Source organism: Haliotis asinina, chromosome 8, assembly GCF_037392515.1.
Source record: "Haliotis asinina isolate JCU_RB_2024 chromosome 8, JCU_Hal_asi_v2, whole genome shotgun sequence".
Taxonomy (NCBI): Eukaryota; Metazoa; Mollusca; class Gastropoda; order Lepetellida; family Haliotidae; genus Haliotis; species Haliotis asinina.
Window position 1 is genome coordinate 47,887,299 of NC_090287.1, and position 14,199 is coordinate 47,901,497.

The 14,199-nt window shown below is 39.7% G+C and overlaps 1 protein-coding gene across 1 annotated transcript; it reads right to left on the minus strand.

Annotated features, from left to right (window-relative positions):
- Window positions 1-4,092: 4,092 nt before the first annotated feature.
- On the minus strand, window positions 4,093-13,756 carry LOC137295283 (A disintegrin and metalloproteinase with thrombospondin motifs 9-like). The gene is made up of 5 exons (XM_067826597.1): window positions 13,450-13,756; window positions 7,147-7,421; window positions 5,822-5,998; window positions 5,203-5,344; window positions 4,093-4,127 (listed from the first exon to the last, which is right to left on the minus strand). The coding sequence occupies exons 1-5, from the start codon at window positions 13,754-13,756 to the stop codon at window positions 4,093-4,095; spliced, it is 936 nt and encodes a 311-aa protein (XP_067682698.1).
- Between the last annotated feature and the right edge of the window lie 443 nt (window positions 13,757-14,199).

Genomic DNA, 14,199 nt, shown 5'->3' on the forward strand with positions numbered 1-14,199 from the left:
AGAAATATATGGCCTCCAACATTATGGAACGAATTCTTGTAAACAAAGTGCTATTGTACAACCAACTGGAAGTTACGGAAGCGTAATATGACCAAGAGAGGAGGGAGGAACTCTTTTTGTCCCACCATGTGCGTAGGACATGCTCTCTCCTACGTAGTAGTTAATATATCCAACCTAGGACATACTGTCACCTTAATATCTCCTACGCAAGATATGATAAATATGTATTAATATTTGTGTATATACACAACTAATGTTCCTTGAGGTGAAAGGGAAGTTGATAGGAACTCTGCACTTATGTGGATGACTTGATAATAATTTCTTCCAATATTTTTTAATATTACATTTTGTGTCTACTTAGGGGCTAGTGATGGCTAGAAAGTATTTACATCTCGAATCGGTAATGTGCAACACTTAGTTTGACACAAGAGAGAAACGTGCAGCAACTTAGTTCAACAGATGACTAACGTGCAACAATTAGTTCAACACATGACACTAACGTGTAACGATTAGTTCAACACATGACAGTAACGTGTAACGACTAATTCAACACCTGACTCTACATGTGAATGAAACAGTAGACTCTAGTAGTAAATGAAACACATGATTATATACTCTTACAGTGACTGAAACAAACAGGTTCTTGTTTGCAAGTCTGGAGATTTATGTCGACCATTTCAAATCATGTTAATACATATCGCTCATCTACGTAGGAGATATTAAGTACTGCGTAGGAGATAGTATATCCTACTTAGGACTTAATAACTCCTACGTAGGTCATTGTATCTCCAACGTAGAACTTAAACAGATAGTATGCCGCACGCAGGAGGTACTAGTCTGTTCAGAGTTCATAAACATTTGTGACAATCAGGACGGTGGTTTCTTAATCCCCGGACTCTAAGTGATTTCTTCCAACAGCCATGACCTCACAAGCTAGTTTTACCTTGACATGTTACTGACAGCGTAAAATAAGTAATACATGTATATTATGTAAAGATGAAACGCATAGACGAGAAATCTGTAAAATGTTGAAAATGTATTTTCAAACATGTATCACTCATCCACAAACAGACTTTAGTGCATGAAATATACAACCATGTGGATATTGTTTTAGATAACTTAGACTTTGAACGACGTAGCACGACCCCGAGGCTGGGTTTCCTGGCTCTCTGACCAATCTCTTCAAACTGTTCCGTCCAGTTTGACTATCCTCTGAAATCCAGGCACCCTGGCAGCCGTGCTCTCATCCATGGCAGTACGATCACACAATTGTTGTACCGGGGTGTACCGATGTTGGGCTGCAGTGGTCAGTCGAGGTCTATCTGTACGGGAACTATTATTTGTTATACCTGTTTGGTTGCAACGAGCTGCAAGCCATCATATCTTGCTCAGACTAACTTTCAGACGCCTGGCAACCGAAGATCGGTAATCTCCAGCATGCATTCTTTCAGTGGCGATTTCTGAAAGTAATCTGGATTGTTATTGCCAGACAGTGAACGCTCTTTGCTGCAAAATTTCATCTGGCAGGTGATTTCTGATTCGTTGTGGCGATGCATTTCTACTCCTTGTAAGAAATCTCACCAAAATCAACATTTTCAGGCAAAATCGATTCTTGGCTTGTGCATTTGTTAACACTCTTGTTACATCTGTGTTTGAACACAATAGGAAATTAATAGATTTAAAAAACTGCAAATTGCCTATGCGTTTCTCATTTGGGATAGTAAATACTATATGAGGATTAGTTTTTTCATCATCAGCATCATGGTCCGCTGTACCGGAACCTGTTTCAGGCAATACATGCATGTCAGGGAATACTTCTTTGAGGAGACAACTGTCGTCATCTTCAGTGTCGTCACTGATACTGTCTGATGTAACATATGTACACCTGATGTAGTGATACATAATCAACAACATGGGGTATTTCCCGATTCAAATATATTTTGAAATCATGGCAGGGTTATACGACGAACAGACTGGGCTCCAACGATCAACGCCGTCTTCACTTAACAAGCAAACAAAGATAAATAGCAATTATAACAATTATAGTAATAATAATTCATCTGACGTTTACATGATTTAACAAACTACAGTAAGTTGAATACTACAGAGAGAGAGAGAGAGAGAGAGAGAGACAGAGAGAGAGACAGAGAAAGAGACAGAGAGATTATTAAGGGGACACAGTTCTATTACACATCAAGTGTACAGAATGCACAATCATTAGAGAACTGCACAATTATATACATTTGTGGGTACTAAGACTAAGAAGTTTATTTCGTTTTCTCATGAATTTCTCAACATATAGGTATTTTTACAAGGCATACAAGGTAGTTTAGAATATAAGCAGCTGATGTAAATAATTGAGCGAACTTTACTTCAGATGGATATGTCTGATAATATTTAGAGAGAATATCATTTCTTAGTTTTCCATAAAAAGAACATTCCAGACAAACGTTATATTCATTTTCTACATTACGTACGATACAAAGTGGGCGAAGGCGATCCTACCTTTTAAGACAAAATTGTCTACCGTACTGTATCCTCAAATTGTGGTTTGAGCAACGAAATCTACTAAAGAAAATGTCAAACTGTTTCACACTAACATTATTGATATAAAACTCAGAAGTTACACCTTCATTGAGTCTACTGAGAAAATCCAGTTTCGGAACAAGTGTAATTCCTGATGACCACAACTGGTTATCTACGTCAATACATCTTTGCTTGAATAGAGATATGAAAGTAAACAGATTTCCAACACTTTGATTGGCCCTCACATTGCCCAAAACCATAGCTGTACAAGAGATTACACCTTAAATGCATAACAATCTATACATTTTTTATGGAAACATGTTTATTCAAGAGAATGGATTGGGTAGAGGGTATGCAAACTCTTTCCTATTTACAGTGCAAATGTGAAACAACCTACATGTACAGGGATAGGAAGATACATACAAAAGACGTATAAGACATTTAAATTAAAGTGATACATTGAATACACGAACTAGTTAGATCATAAACATGTTATACACCTTTTTCAGCAAGCCAATACTGATACCCATATACCTTATCTAAGATTACATTCCCAACCTGAGACAAGAGGCGATCCCAATATTTAACGATTTTAATATTCTGATTTACTTTAATGAAATCTCAGCTCGCCCGTCCACTCAGATGGATATATCACCTGTAGACATGATACTATTAAACAGAGATTTCAACAAATCAATACAATGATGAGGTGCATTTTGATGGCATTAAGTCTTGGTGCTTTTCCATTATGCATTTCTTGAATAGCATTAACTGTTTCTTGGTAGGATATTTCTTTATCCAGTCATCGTCCACAGATGAATCGATAAGTCTATCACATGTTTGAAAAAAACATAAAAGTTTTCTTCATTGACTGAACAATGTCAGACTGAAAAACAATTAGAAATAGACGGCCGTTACATATTCTCAGATCCGATGTTTTGGAGACGTTCCTAAGGACATAGCCACGCTGGTTCATCAAAGTGTCACGTGATGCAAGTGGTTAAATGGCGTTGTCGGTTACCTACTCATCAGTCGGGAGATGTCTCTGGTCATCAGTGACAATATATGGGCCTTGTAATATCCACCCCCGGTGCGTGCATTAAAATCACCTCGAATAATAATTCTAAAGTCAGGCTCATTTGATCTGAGTTTGGTTATATCATCTTCCAAACAGTAGAAACAGGTTCATCTGCATATGCACTGGTACTGCCGGAGAATAGTAAACAACACATATAAATATGGAGAAGAGATAATCTGGTACACGGATACGCAACCACATTATGTTGTTATTTTCCGTCGAAATTAATCAGCTGAATATTAAAATTCATAACTCTTGAAACGGCGCAGCTCGTCAAACGCCTGGAACCAGTTTTAGTTCCGGAATCATGTGTACATTTCTCTACACCCCAGACGACTTATCACTGTGTGGATAACGATGGGTAGTAGGGTCAAGTGACGTAATGCACAAGATTGTGAGAAAACATTTTCGTGTTAGATATGATGGTTTGGAACCTTTTTTCTGACATGTACAAGGACACAAGTTGGAGACTGAACGCATCTGGCCTTCTAAGCACACGTAGCATCAGTCGTGTCTGCTACAACTGCAAATAAGAATGTTCGCACATTATTAAATCCATTAACTGAGAGCAACGTTGGTGAAATAGGGCTGAGATGTATCCTCATACCGAAAGATGGGTCTCATTAACCTTTTCAGACCATGACCTAGGTTTCAACCCATCAGAACTCTTTCGTGTGAAAGTGAAAATATACATCACAAACAACTCTGGTTACACTAAATCCCAGTGCCTTCTTTCATAAGAAAATTGTATTTACAAATGAATTTTAATTTTAAACTTTATAACATTATATTTCTATGTTCTATGTAGAAGTTCAGGCAGCATACCGGGTCCCCTTACTATGAAATCACAGACTGTCCTTGTTTGCTGAGGTAAATGATTCACAAAGCTTCTGACTCACAGGTCAAACCCATTATGTTTTTTTCGTAGTGTTCTTACATAAAAGTGCTTAGACCTATCAAATCATACTGATTAATATCTTTTTATGTAGCCAGAATTAGTGTAAACATAAATTAGTCTACAAATTCTGGACTGGTTATCGCACTAAGTTGCGCCAAAGGACGGAACCCAGCAAACAGGAAACGAGACTGATCTGCAATTAATATTTTGACTTGCACTGCGTTGTCCCGGGGGATGTGTGTAACAGCATGTAGTGTCCCGGAACACTTTAAAATACAACTGAGAATTAGACCTTAAACGATCGATGATGTCGACCCAAGACAATGTATTCGGTAAGATGTTGGTGTCACAGAAATACCACACATTTTCTCTGATGACTTCAGTGTGACGTAAGGCAGAAGTTTGGGATACAATTATTGCTGAAAACTTTTCATGTTAAATATAATGGTTTGGAACCTTCCTTGCGTGACCAAAACCGTAAAAATATTTTCTGTATAAGCTCGTCCAAGTAAGGAAGTATATACTGATTTGTAAGAAAAGGTTGCAAGACGATTTAATTAAAAATCAGTGTATTTTGTTTGATGCTATCAGGTGTTTAATCGCACATGTCCCTCTGCCTTTTTCACATGAAAAGGAATGACCAGATTCATGAGGTATCTCCTTTAAAACAGGTATTTGTCTTATATGAAGGTTGCCTCACCCTCAAGTGGATTTCTCTCCAAAGCCATTGGTTCATTTGGCACGAGTCCTCCACAATAACCGCCTCCAAGGATATCTATGATGGTTCCGTCAGCAGATTTACTTAGGGTTCCCCAAGACCTTGCCATCAAGGACCATGTCAACTGCAATGTAGAGTACCCACAAAAATGTGACTTGACCGACACAGACGGCATGGTAAACCTTACACTTGTTCACGCTGGTTTAACATAATGCTCCATGTTTGCTCTCAACGATAACATGTTACACATCACATAAATATGAACAACGTACAAACCCTCCTCTTTCATGCCCTGAAAGATTAGCTTATATGGTGGTGAAAATATGCAGCCAGAGTGTACCCTTGTTTGTGGTCATACGTTTTACAGAAAGATAGATCGGCAAGGAGGTGATGGTTCTATTTATTTCTATCATTATCTTTACGAGGACTTCGGTGGCGGACACAGCTGTTTGAGAAAGGGAGGGTGCACACTTCATCTTCACCTAAATTTCAAATGTCAGTAAATAAACTTTCAGGACAAAGGTTGATCATCCAGTGGACTACTGTTGGGAAGTATTGGGAAACGTCTTCGAGTTACTGCTGGCGTAACATATCGTCTTACCGTTCTGTTAACAAGAAGGCCTGTTCCCCTTGTGTCAATACGGAACGTGCCCTTTGGGCCGCAACTGTTTCTCTTGTTGCCCACATGTGAGGCGTAGCAGTCTATGGCGCGCCCATATTGGTTGATTCTGTTTGTTGATGTAGCAAATGTTTTGTCGCGGACATCCACATTCATTGTCTGTGTAAACAATAAGTGAAAGCTAAAACGTTTTCATCATATAATACCCCCAGATATTCAAATGAAGGAAGTATCAAATACGCTTACAGAAATAAACAAACAAAGAAACAAAAAGAAACAACATCCAAACCCAAATCAAATCCTCAAAACTGGAAATTTAAACATTGTTCCATATTTATTCTCATTCCTCTTTCCTGGGGCGTTCTTCCATTCGGAACATACATGGTCTGTATAAAGTCGATATTTATACATTTGTTCCTAAATTCCTATGAAACATGGCCTGCTTCCAGTCAACGTATTCATAAAAGAGAAGGTTCTACGGGAAAGTTATTACTTTTCGTGTTTGCACACAGGGGCACATTTTCCTCCACGCCCCAAAGAGCTTTAGTAACCGCAACTTCATTTATTAAACAGACAGGAAGTCATTTTTTTACGTGTGCGTGTCACTATTTTGGTCCGTCGTCTATTATTTTATTTACACGTAGTTAAATGTTGTTAGGGTTATATTGATTTACAACTGATAATTCAGCTCCAGTGTGTGCTGTCATCTCCAGTCGATGTAAGATTCCATGCACTTCGGACAAGTGCGTACAAAAAGATGTATCGTGATCACTTCAGGTCCACCAAGTCGCGGAGTTTAGTACACGTTAGCCCATTGTAGGTTTAGAGCTCCATACACCTAGCATATATTTTGATAACTATTCCATCATTTCACAAACTCATCTTCCTCACGTTTGTAGAACTCTAGGCCTGGTTGTATGTTTGAGGCGGATATTCAGTTCGCATGACGGAGCTGTTTGCTGAGAGACCTTGGTGACTGAATAGGTTAGGTACAGTATCTCGCGCTGTTGAAACACAGAACTATGCTACAGTATATTTCGGTTCTTAAACGATTTCATTCCAACTTAACATTATACTTCATTCGCCTGTCTATTAGTTGGGGGTAGCCTAGTGATTGGAGAGTATCACGCCGAAGACCCGGATTCGATTCCCCACATATGTACATTTACTGCTTTCCATTTTCCGTATCCCCCCGTCGTATTATTGCTGGAATATTACTAAACCCCAACTCACTCTCTCACTCACTCATGTTTGTTACGAAAACCTTAAAGATTAACTGTATTTATAACTCAAATGTATTATCTTACCTGTATATCCACTCGGATCTTGGAGTAGGTTGACACGCCATACTTGTTGAAGTGTAGAGGAACAACGTTTCCATCACAGGCAGGCTCTCTGGCATTTGGGTAAAACCCAACATTTAGGGCCGGTAAAGTCACATACTCTGTAGGAGTATCTGAATTCATATTGTGACAATAGATTCTCACTCTATAGCCTTTGAATATTGAAGGGTAGATCCAGTATTCTCCATCACCACGACAACAGGCCTTCACTTCAGAGCACCTAGATGGTTTTGTCGGTCCTGTAGAATCAGATGAGACAGTGTTGTTTCCCATAAATATCACATCAAAGACAAAATCGGTTCACTTAGATCATGAGATGAAATGCAAAAATGTGAAAACATTGAAGAACAGGTACTTGGAAGATAAGAAACAGACATGACATATGGTGACACAGTGTCAGCCAGAACCTTTACATACGTGATTTCCATGGATTATACTAAAGGTGGAACGACTTCATAGTTAACATGTCTCTGGTTTCTAAGACGAGGACGGGGCGGTGGGGTAGCCTAGTGGGTAAAACGTTCGCTGAAGGTCCAGGTTCGATTCCTCGCATGGGCACAATGTTTGAATTTCTGGGATAGAGTAATACTGAACGCGACGCAAAACCCAACACACTCACTAGGACGATGACAATAGGCAGGTAATCTGTGATGTTTATTTTTTATTTTATTTTTGCATATTCACCCCTGACAGATGCTTTGAGTACACTCGTGATAGATGCTTTGAGTATTTTCGTGATAGATGCTTTGAGTACAGTCCCGAATCAACTATCGAGGTCCAGTGTGACAGACCTTGTACTCAACTGAGACTAGTATGATTAAAACAATTCTGTTGAAGAAGAACACGATATAAAATAATAATGATAATATATATCATTTAACAACCAAGAAGGGCGATACACAGTACTTTGTTGAATGCCAAACTACAAGGGCACGCTACAGTCAAGCACAGTTCTGTCCAACGTTGAGGTTGTCTCGAAATGGATATTCGGTTCTGTTAGTCGGACCTCGGATAACACGAAGTACTAACGTGCGCCCTCTCAACATTTATACGACGGTTCTTGAACTCATCTGTTTCTTTTAAACAATACACGTCAGTCACTCTCTCTGTTTGTTTCACGCAACTGAAAAGAGAGTCCACTATCATGTATCACAAGGAAGGGTTTTATCCACTGGACGATTTTAACCAAGCCCTGAAACAGATATATGATGGGACAGATCAGCCTTCATTGGGGGACAGGCCTCCGGTATATATCAACAACAGGTTTACAGTCGTAGGAGACAACTTTACTTTCGTTTTGAAACCTTCAAACTCACTCTTCCAGTGGCTCATTTTAGGGAAACATACAACAGCACTGTCGTTAATCTCTTCAGAAGTCATTGATCACAATATTCCAGTACACACAGTTTATTACTGGAGAATATTTTGTCTTGGCACAAGTAGCATAATAGAATGAGTAATTCCTATCCCCGTCAAGAAATGCCAATGAATTATATATAGCAAATATAATTCAGAATATATCAGTCGATTTCATGTTTTCGGTGAAGATCTGTACAAAGAAAATGCTGTTTCAGATTCATAAATCCGTGAAACGTATGCTAAATATTTTTTCTGTGTGATGACTTCAACAACGCACGCTTACAAACAGTGTTTACTGACCCTATTGTAAATACAAAGTATCTTCATGGTATCTATGAAAATATTTCGATCAACACAGCCTAACACAGAGATTGTAGAAAATGTCCTTCACTCTTGATCCCTAAAGCATACATATACTGGGAGCACACCGGGGTCTTTCTGACCGGTGTTATAGGCATAGGAAAATCTAGATCTAACAAAGAAAGAGTATTGCCGACCAATGACTGACACAAAGTCATCATCTCATAATGGACTTTGTTTTAACAGGTATTTCTGAAAATTGTGGAAATCGTGGATTTGATAGAGATTGAGATGGTGTTAGTGTAGTAACGTCAGTTGTCGTGACAGGTGGGTACAGTGTGTATACAGTGTGTATACAGTGTGTATACAGTGTGGGGGGCATCATTATGATTCAGCAAGCCCCGCTCTGTAGTCAGCAAGGAATGGTTACACGACTGCACTCTAGGTAACTCTTTCACATACATGCTCACTACATTTGCGTTCGAACCAATCAACAGATATTGAGGTGGTGAACCACTGCATGGCTGGAGACTGTCCGTCGTCCAAGTCCTTCTTGAAACTGACAATCTGTGTTTTTCCGGTTTCCGTCCAATCCAGTCATCCGAGAAAAATAGATTCAGTTTGTTTCCAACCCACACCTATAATAACGTGTCATGTGTACACGTATCACACATCCCTGTCTATGCAATTACACTATGTGACAGAGACAGAACTTAGCTGCACGAGCCGAAAATCAATGTACACGCTTCCAAAAAAGAAATGCAAAACCCAAATATCAATGAAAATTTGGTGTTATTCAAGTAAGTGTAGATCAGCGGTAAACAAAAATACATGAATGGAATTTTGTGGAGCAATGCATTGCTATCTTGTCCTTATTTCATGGGAATAACCGTCATCACAGTTATTAGTGCTGTCCACCAGGTGGTGTTAAAATAACATACGACCACCTCCAGCTGCTACCACTGCCCGACACCTTTTGCGAACAGATCGAATCAGCCGTCTATCGATCTGACCCCAAAGGTGTTCGATTGGGTTTAGATTCGGGTATATGGAGGGCCAGAGGAGGGTACCGATGTTGTTATTGGCCAGTTAGTCCACGGTGGCACGTGCTGTGTGGGGCCTGGCGTTGTCCTGTTGGAAGAGCTGCCGTTGACGATCAACAAGGTGAAGGACGTGCGGACAGAGCATCTGGTCGATGTATCGATTGCCCGTCAGACTCCCTTGGACAAGCACAAATTCCGATCTGCGGGTGTATGAGATATCTCCCCACACTCTTACACTCTCCCCACCGAACCTGTCCACCTGTCTGATGCAGTTAGGAGCATTGTTCATGAAGTCGTCTGTAGACACATTCTCTACCATCACGTCGCCTGAGGAGATAACGTGATTCATCGCTAAACCATATGTGCCTCCAGTTTGCCATGGCAGCACCACGTTACACCATCTCACTCTTTGACGACGATGTAGTCGTGTCGTGGAGGGGACAACTTTTGGACGTTTGGCACGTATTCCAACTTCTCCGAGACGGTTCCTGATTGTCTGATCGGACACTCTTCGGGCTCTAAACTGTTCTTGTGTCGTGTCCCGTGCGGTATGATGGCGGTCATGCAGGTGGGTTACCCCGATGTACCGATCTTGGGCCATCCTCGATATCTCCAGGGTATACGTTCCGATAAGTCTCCACTATACCTTGGACGCATCTACGGCTCTGCCAGATAAATTTATTACCTGCCTTGGCTGTCGTTTTATCCAATCAGGTGTCTTCGCTGGGAAGTTGAGCGAACCAATCACAACTCACTTTCGTTTTTCAAATTATCTAACCGATCAAACTTAGCAACAGAAACCACGCAGAGGTTCTCTGGAAGAGGTAGAAGGAGTTCTTGCATATGCTGATTTTAAGTTTCCGACCTGTCAGTTTGCTTGTATGATCTCCCTAAAAATCTGAGTCGCACTGCGAGCAAACCTTCGCAGTTGCGATCACTTCCTATGCTGACACTGGCCAGCTCGGTTATAACGGTGGCCTAGCTGATTGGCTACTGTGAGAATGCGGAGCCAGAAAAGGGAGGTAATAAAATTATCGCCCCATCCACGCACATCATGATAATCCTGATGGATACAACTATTCAAAATCATTTCTGATTGCGTTTGATCATGCATGATCTTCTAATACATTCCAGAAACATTGTCCAACCCTAAAAATGTTTGAGTTTACATATATATGAGTACAAAATTTTAGGTATAATTTTTTAATTTCATTTTGCTTTTCTTATTTTGAAGAGTGTATTTTGTTAATGGTGTTTAGCCTGATGGATGCTACGTTCAAACTGCATGTGGTCAATAACGGAAGTTGTGTACTGCATATTGTCATTAGCCCAGAGACAGGCAGACACACGGGTGTCAATAAAACAGACACTGACTTTTGTCTGTGACAGACACTGCTCATCACAATCAGCATATTTTTCTATATTTCCATAAACGTGTATTGGAACATTTCGGTTTTCAAGCTGAGCAAATTCTTGCTATGAAATTAGTATTTCTAATGCTACACTGTCTTGAAAACTTGGTTTGCAAATCTGCAACCAAGTATGAGACCAGTGTACTTTTATTATTGCAGACACAAAATGCTTGTAATCACAAGAAACATCTCTTGTTCTCCAGCGATTTTATTCATATTTTTTGAAAGAAATCACATTTAAGTGTACTGATCATATATCATAATCTTGTGTGGAAAACATTTAACTTCATTATTCCATATGAATAATATTTACGTCCACTATTTTATTTCACGCAGATATTAGATAAAAGTAACGCTACAGCAGTTTCTAACAAGGGAATATTATTCCAGACTTTAACTCTTGGTGGAACTCTTTATCGATGATGCTGAGTATTGTACGTCGTTGGCTAAAATTATTGGAGTTTCTAAACTCATAGCTTGCCCGGTTGCCTACTACAGGTGGGAGTAAATCCTGAATAAAAACTGGTGTTGTGTATTTATTACCCAATCATTTTAGATGTCGTTTTGACGAGGAGGTTAAACAGCACTTACAGTCAACGCGTGGTTATCGTCCTACGCGGTATCTCCGGGGTCGGTATTCATCCGATAAATCTACACGATATTTTGGATGCATCTACCACCCTACGGGCTCAGGGAACATAAACATCGAGGGTACATCAGCCCATGTCCTCCTCGTGACCAGTGAACTACTTATAATACACAGTTTTTGACAAAAATGGAGAGACATGATACTAACATTATCTTGTACTTTTGATGTGATGACAGACACGGCCAAGGGGGATAACTATTAAGGCCACATATGCCATATTCAGTAATTAATGACAGTATCGCACAGGATGGCTGAAACGTGAATACGATAATGATCACGTGACCATCTATCTTAAACGTTTGGTGTTGCTGTGTGCTGATGACACTGTTCTTTTATCTGAAAGTAACTTCCACCTGCAGACTGCACTCGATTGATTTTAACATTTTTGTTCTTTCTGGAAACATAAAGTTAAAAAATATATGAAGTCTAAATACTTACATTTGGATCAGACTCAGCGGGCAAAAATAAAAACAAATTCCTCTATAATCATGGAAATTGTTTATACCTTTAAGTACCCCGGAATAACATTGCATAGAAAGGAAAGGAAAGGACTAGTGTTTGCAGTTCTGGAGAAGTGCCATTCGGGATTCCCAGAAAGATTTCTACTATTCCATTATTTAGGATTCATCATGCCTTGAAAAGTATTCAATACTCACAGGTAAGATTTATAAACCTTTACTATATTTTAGAACAAGTAATCACAAATTGCCAACAGGAAAGGTTCGATGGTTGAACATTCCTCCAAGACAGATGTCTACATTGTGTCATTCTCAATAAACTGGCGACGAATTCAATTATTTACTTAGGTGTAAAGCATTGGCAATTGAACGTTCTTCTTCAATCTGTGAATAGTTCCATAACAATGGCGTCATATATCACCGTTGGTGGTTCCTTTGAGTAATAAAGATCTTCAGAAATATTTGGGTGATGTGTGTCCTGAACTAAGGCTATAATAATAACAGTACAGAGAAGCAAACCTCAACATCAGCTCTACCCAGTTTACCCCTCTATTCCTCCATCACTATTGGTGGCCCTAGCAGTTACTGTCACATCTCGCTGTCGCTTGTACAATGTTTACAGTTTGTATTATCTTTATGCAATTATTATTGCGTTGCGTAGTTGCGTAGATCGATGCTCATGCTGTTGACCAGTGGATTATCTGGTCCAGACTCGATTATTTTCAGACCGCCACCATATAGGTGGAATATTGCTGAGTGCGCAATAAACCTAAACTCACTCAATCCATGCCTCCATGATGTGTGTACAGTCGGTCATCCCGGCCGCGATGGCTGCACGCCATACTGACATTATCACTTGTTTTGGTAACTCCAGTTGTTGTCCCCATACGTTTTTAGTATCCTCTCTACCTCATTTACACCATTACTATTTGACAATTATAAAATCCTGACATCATGAGCTCATTTTACAATGCATCTTGTGACGGTATTGCGCTTACACAGAGTCCCTTGAAATATAATAAAACTGAGTGAATCAGCAATCTTACCTTTTAGACGGTAGTATCTCGCCCCAGACTCTGGAACATTTAGTGTATCACTATAGAGACAAGCAGTGGTTAAACCACAAACATGTGTACCCTTATTGAACACTATTCCGCTGCAGTTTTCACTCCGAGCGCATTTCGCAAAGCACAGAGGAATAGTTCGTACTTTAAATGTTAAGTGCTCCTCTGAAAATCCAAAGTTATCGAACTCGGGAACTTTGTCAAAGTGGGAAAACAGAAGGTCATCGTGTGCAGCAAGGACGCCTGCCATTAAAATGGTAACGTTGAAGAGAACATGGGCTCTGATCATGGTGTTGCGACTGACAGCCTATGTTAGTGGTTGCCAAGAAGAGGAATACAGTTAATCTCACGTTTTCTTAAAGCTTGTATATCTCAACAACTGGCAGCTTCATCAAAGCACAGTACAGACAATCCGTTCGTCTATTGATTGTCGATTCCTCGAGACAGGAAGACGAATCGTAATCAATTTACAATGTTTTGTGCCTGGAACTGTTCGTGTATGTTTCCTGTGGAGGGTGGCAGAAATGGGAATTAGTTTAGTACGTCCTTTTCTGTGTCTAGAATGAATGTAAGGAATCCCACTGGAACATGAGATTCATTAACCTTTTCAGACAATGATCTACTTCTCAGCCGATCCGAATTTTCTCGTGTGAAAGTGAAAATAGACATCACAAACAACTCTGGTTACACTGAATTCCAATTCCTTGTTTCATAAGAAAAATTGTATTTACA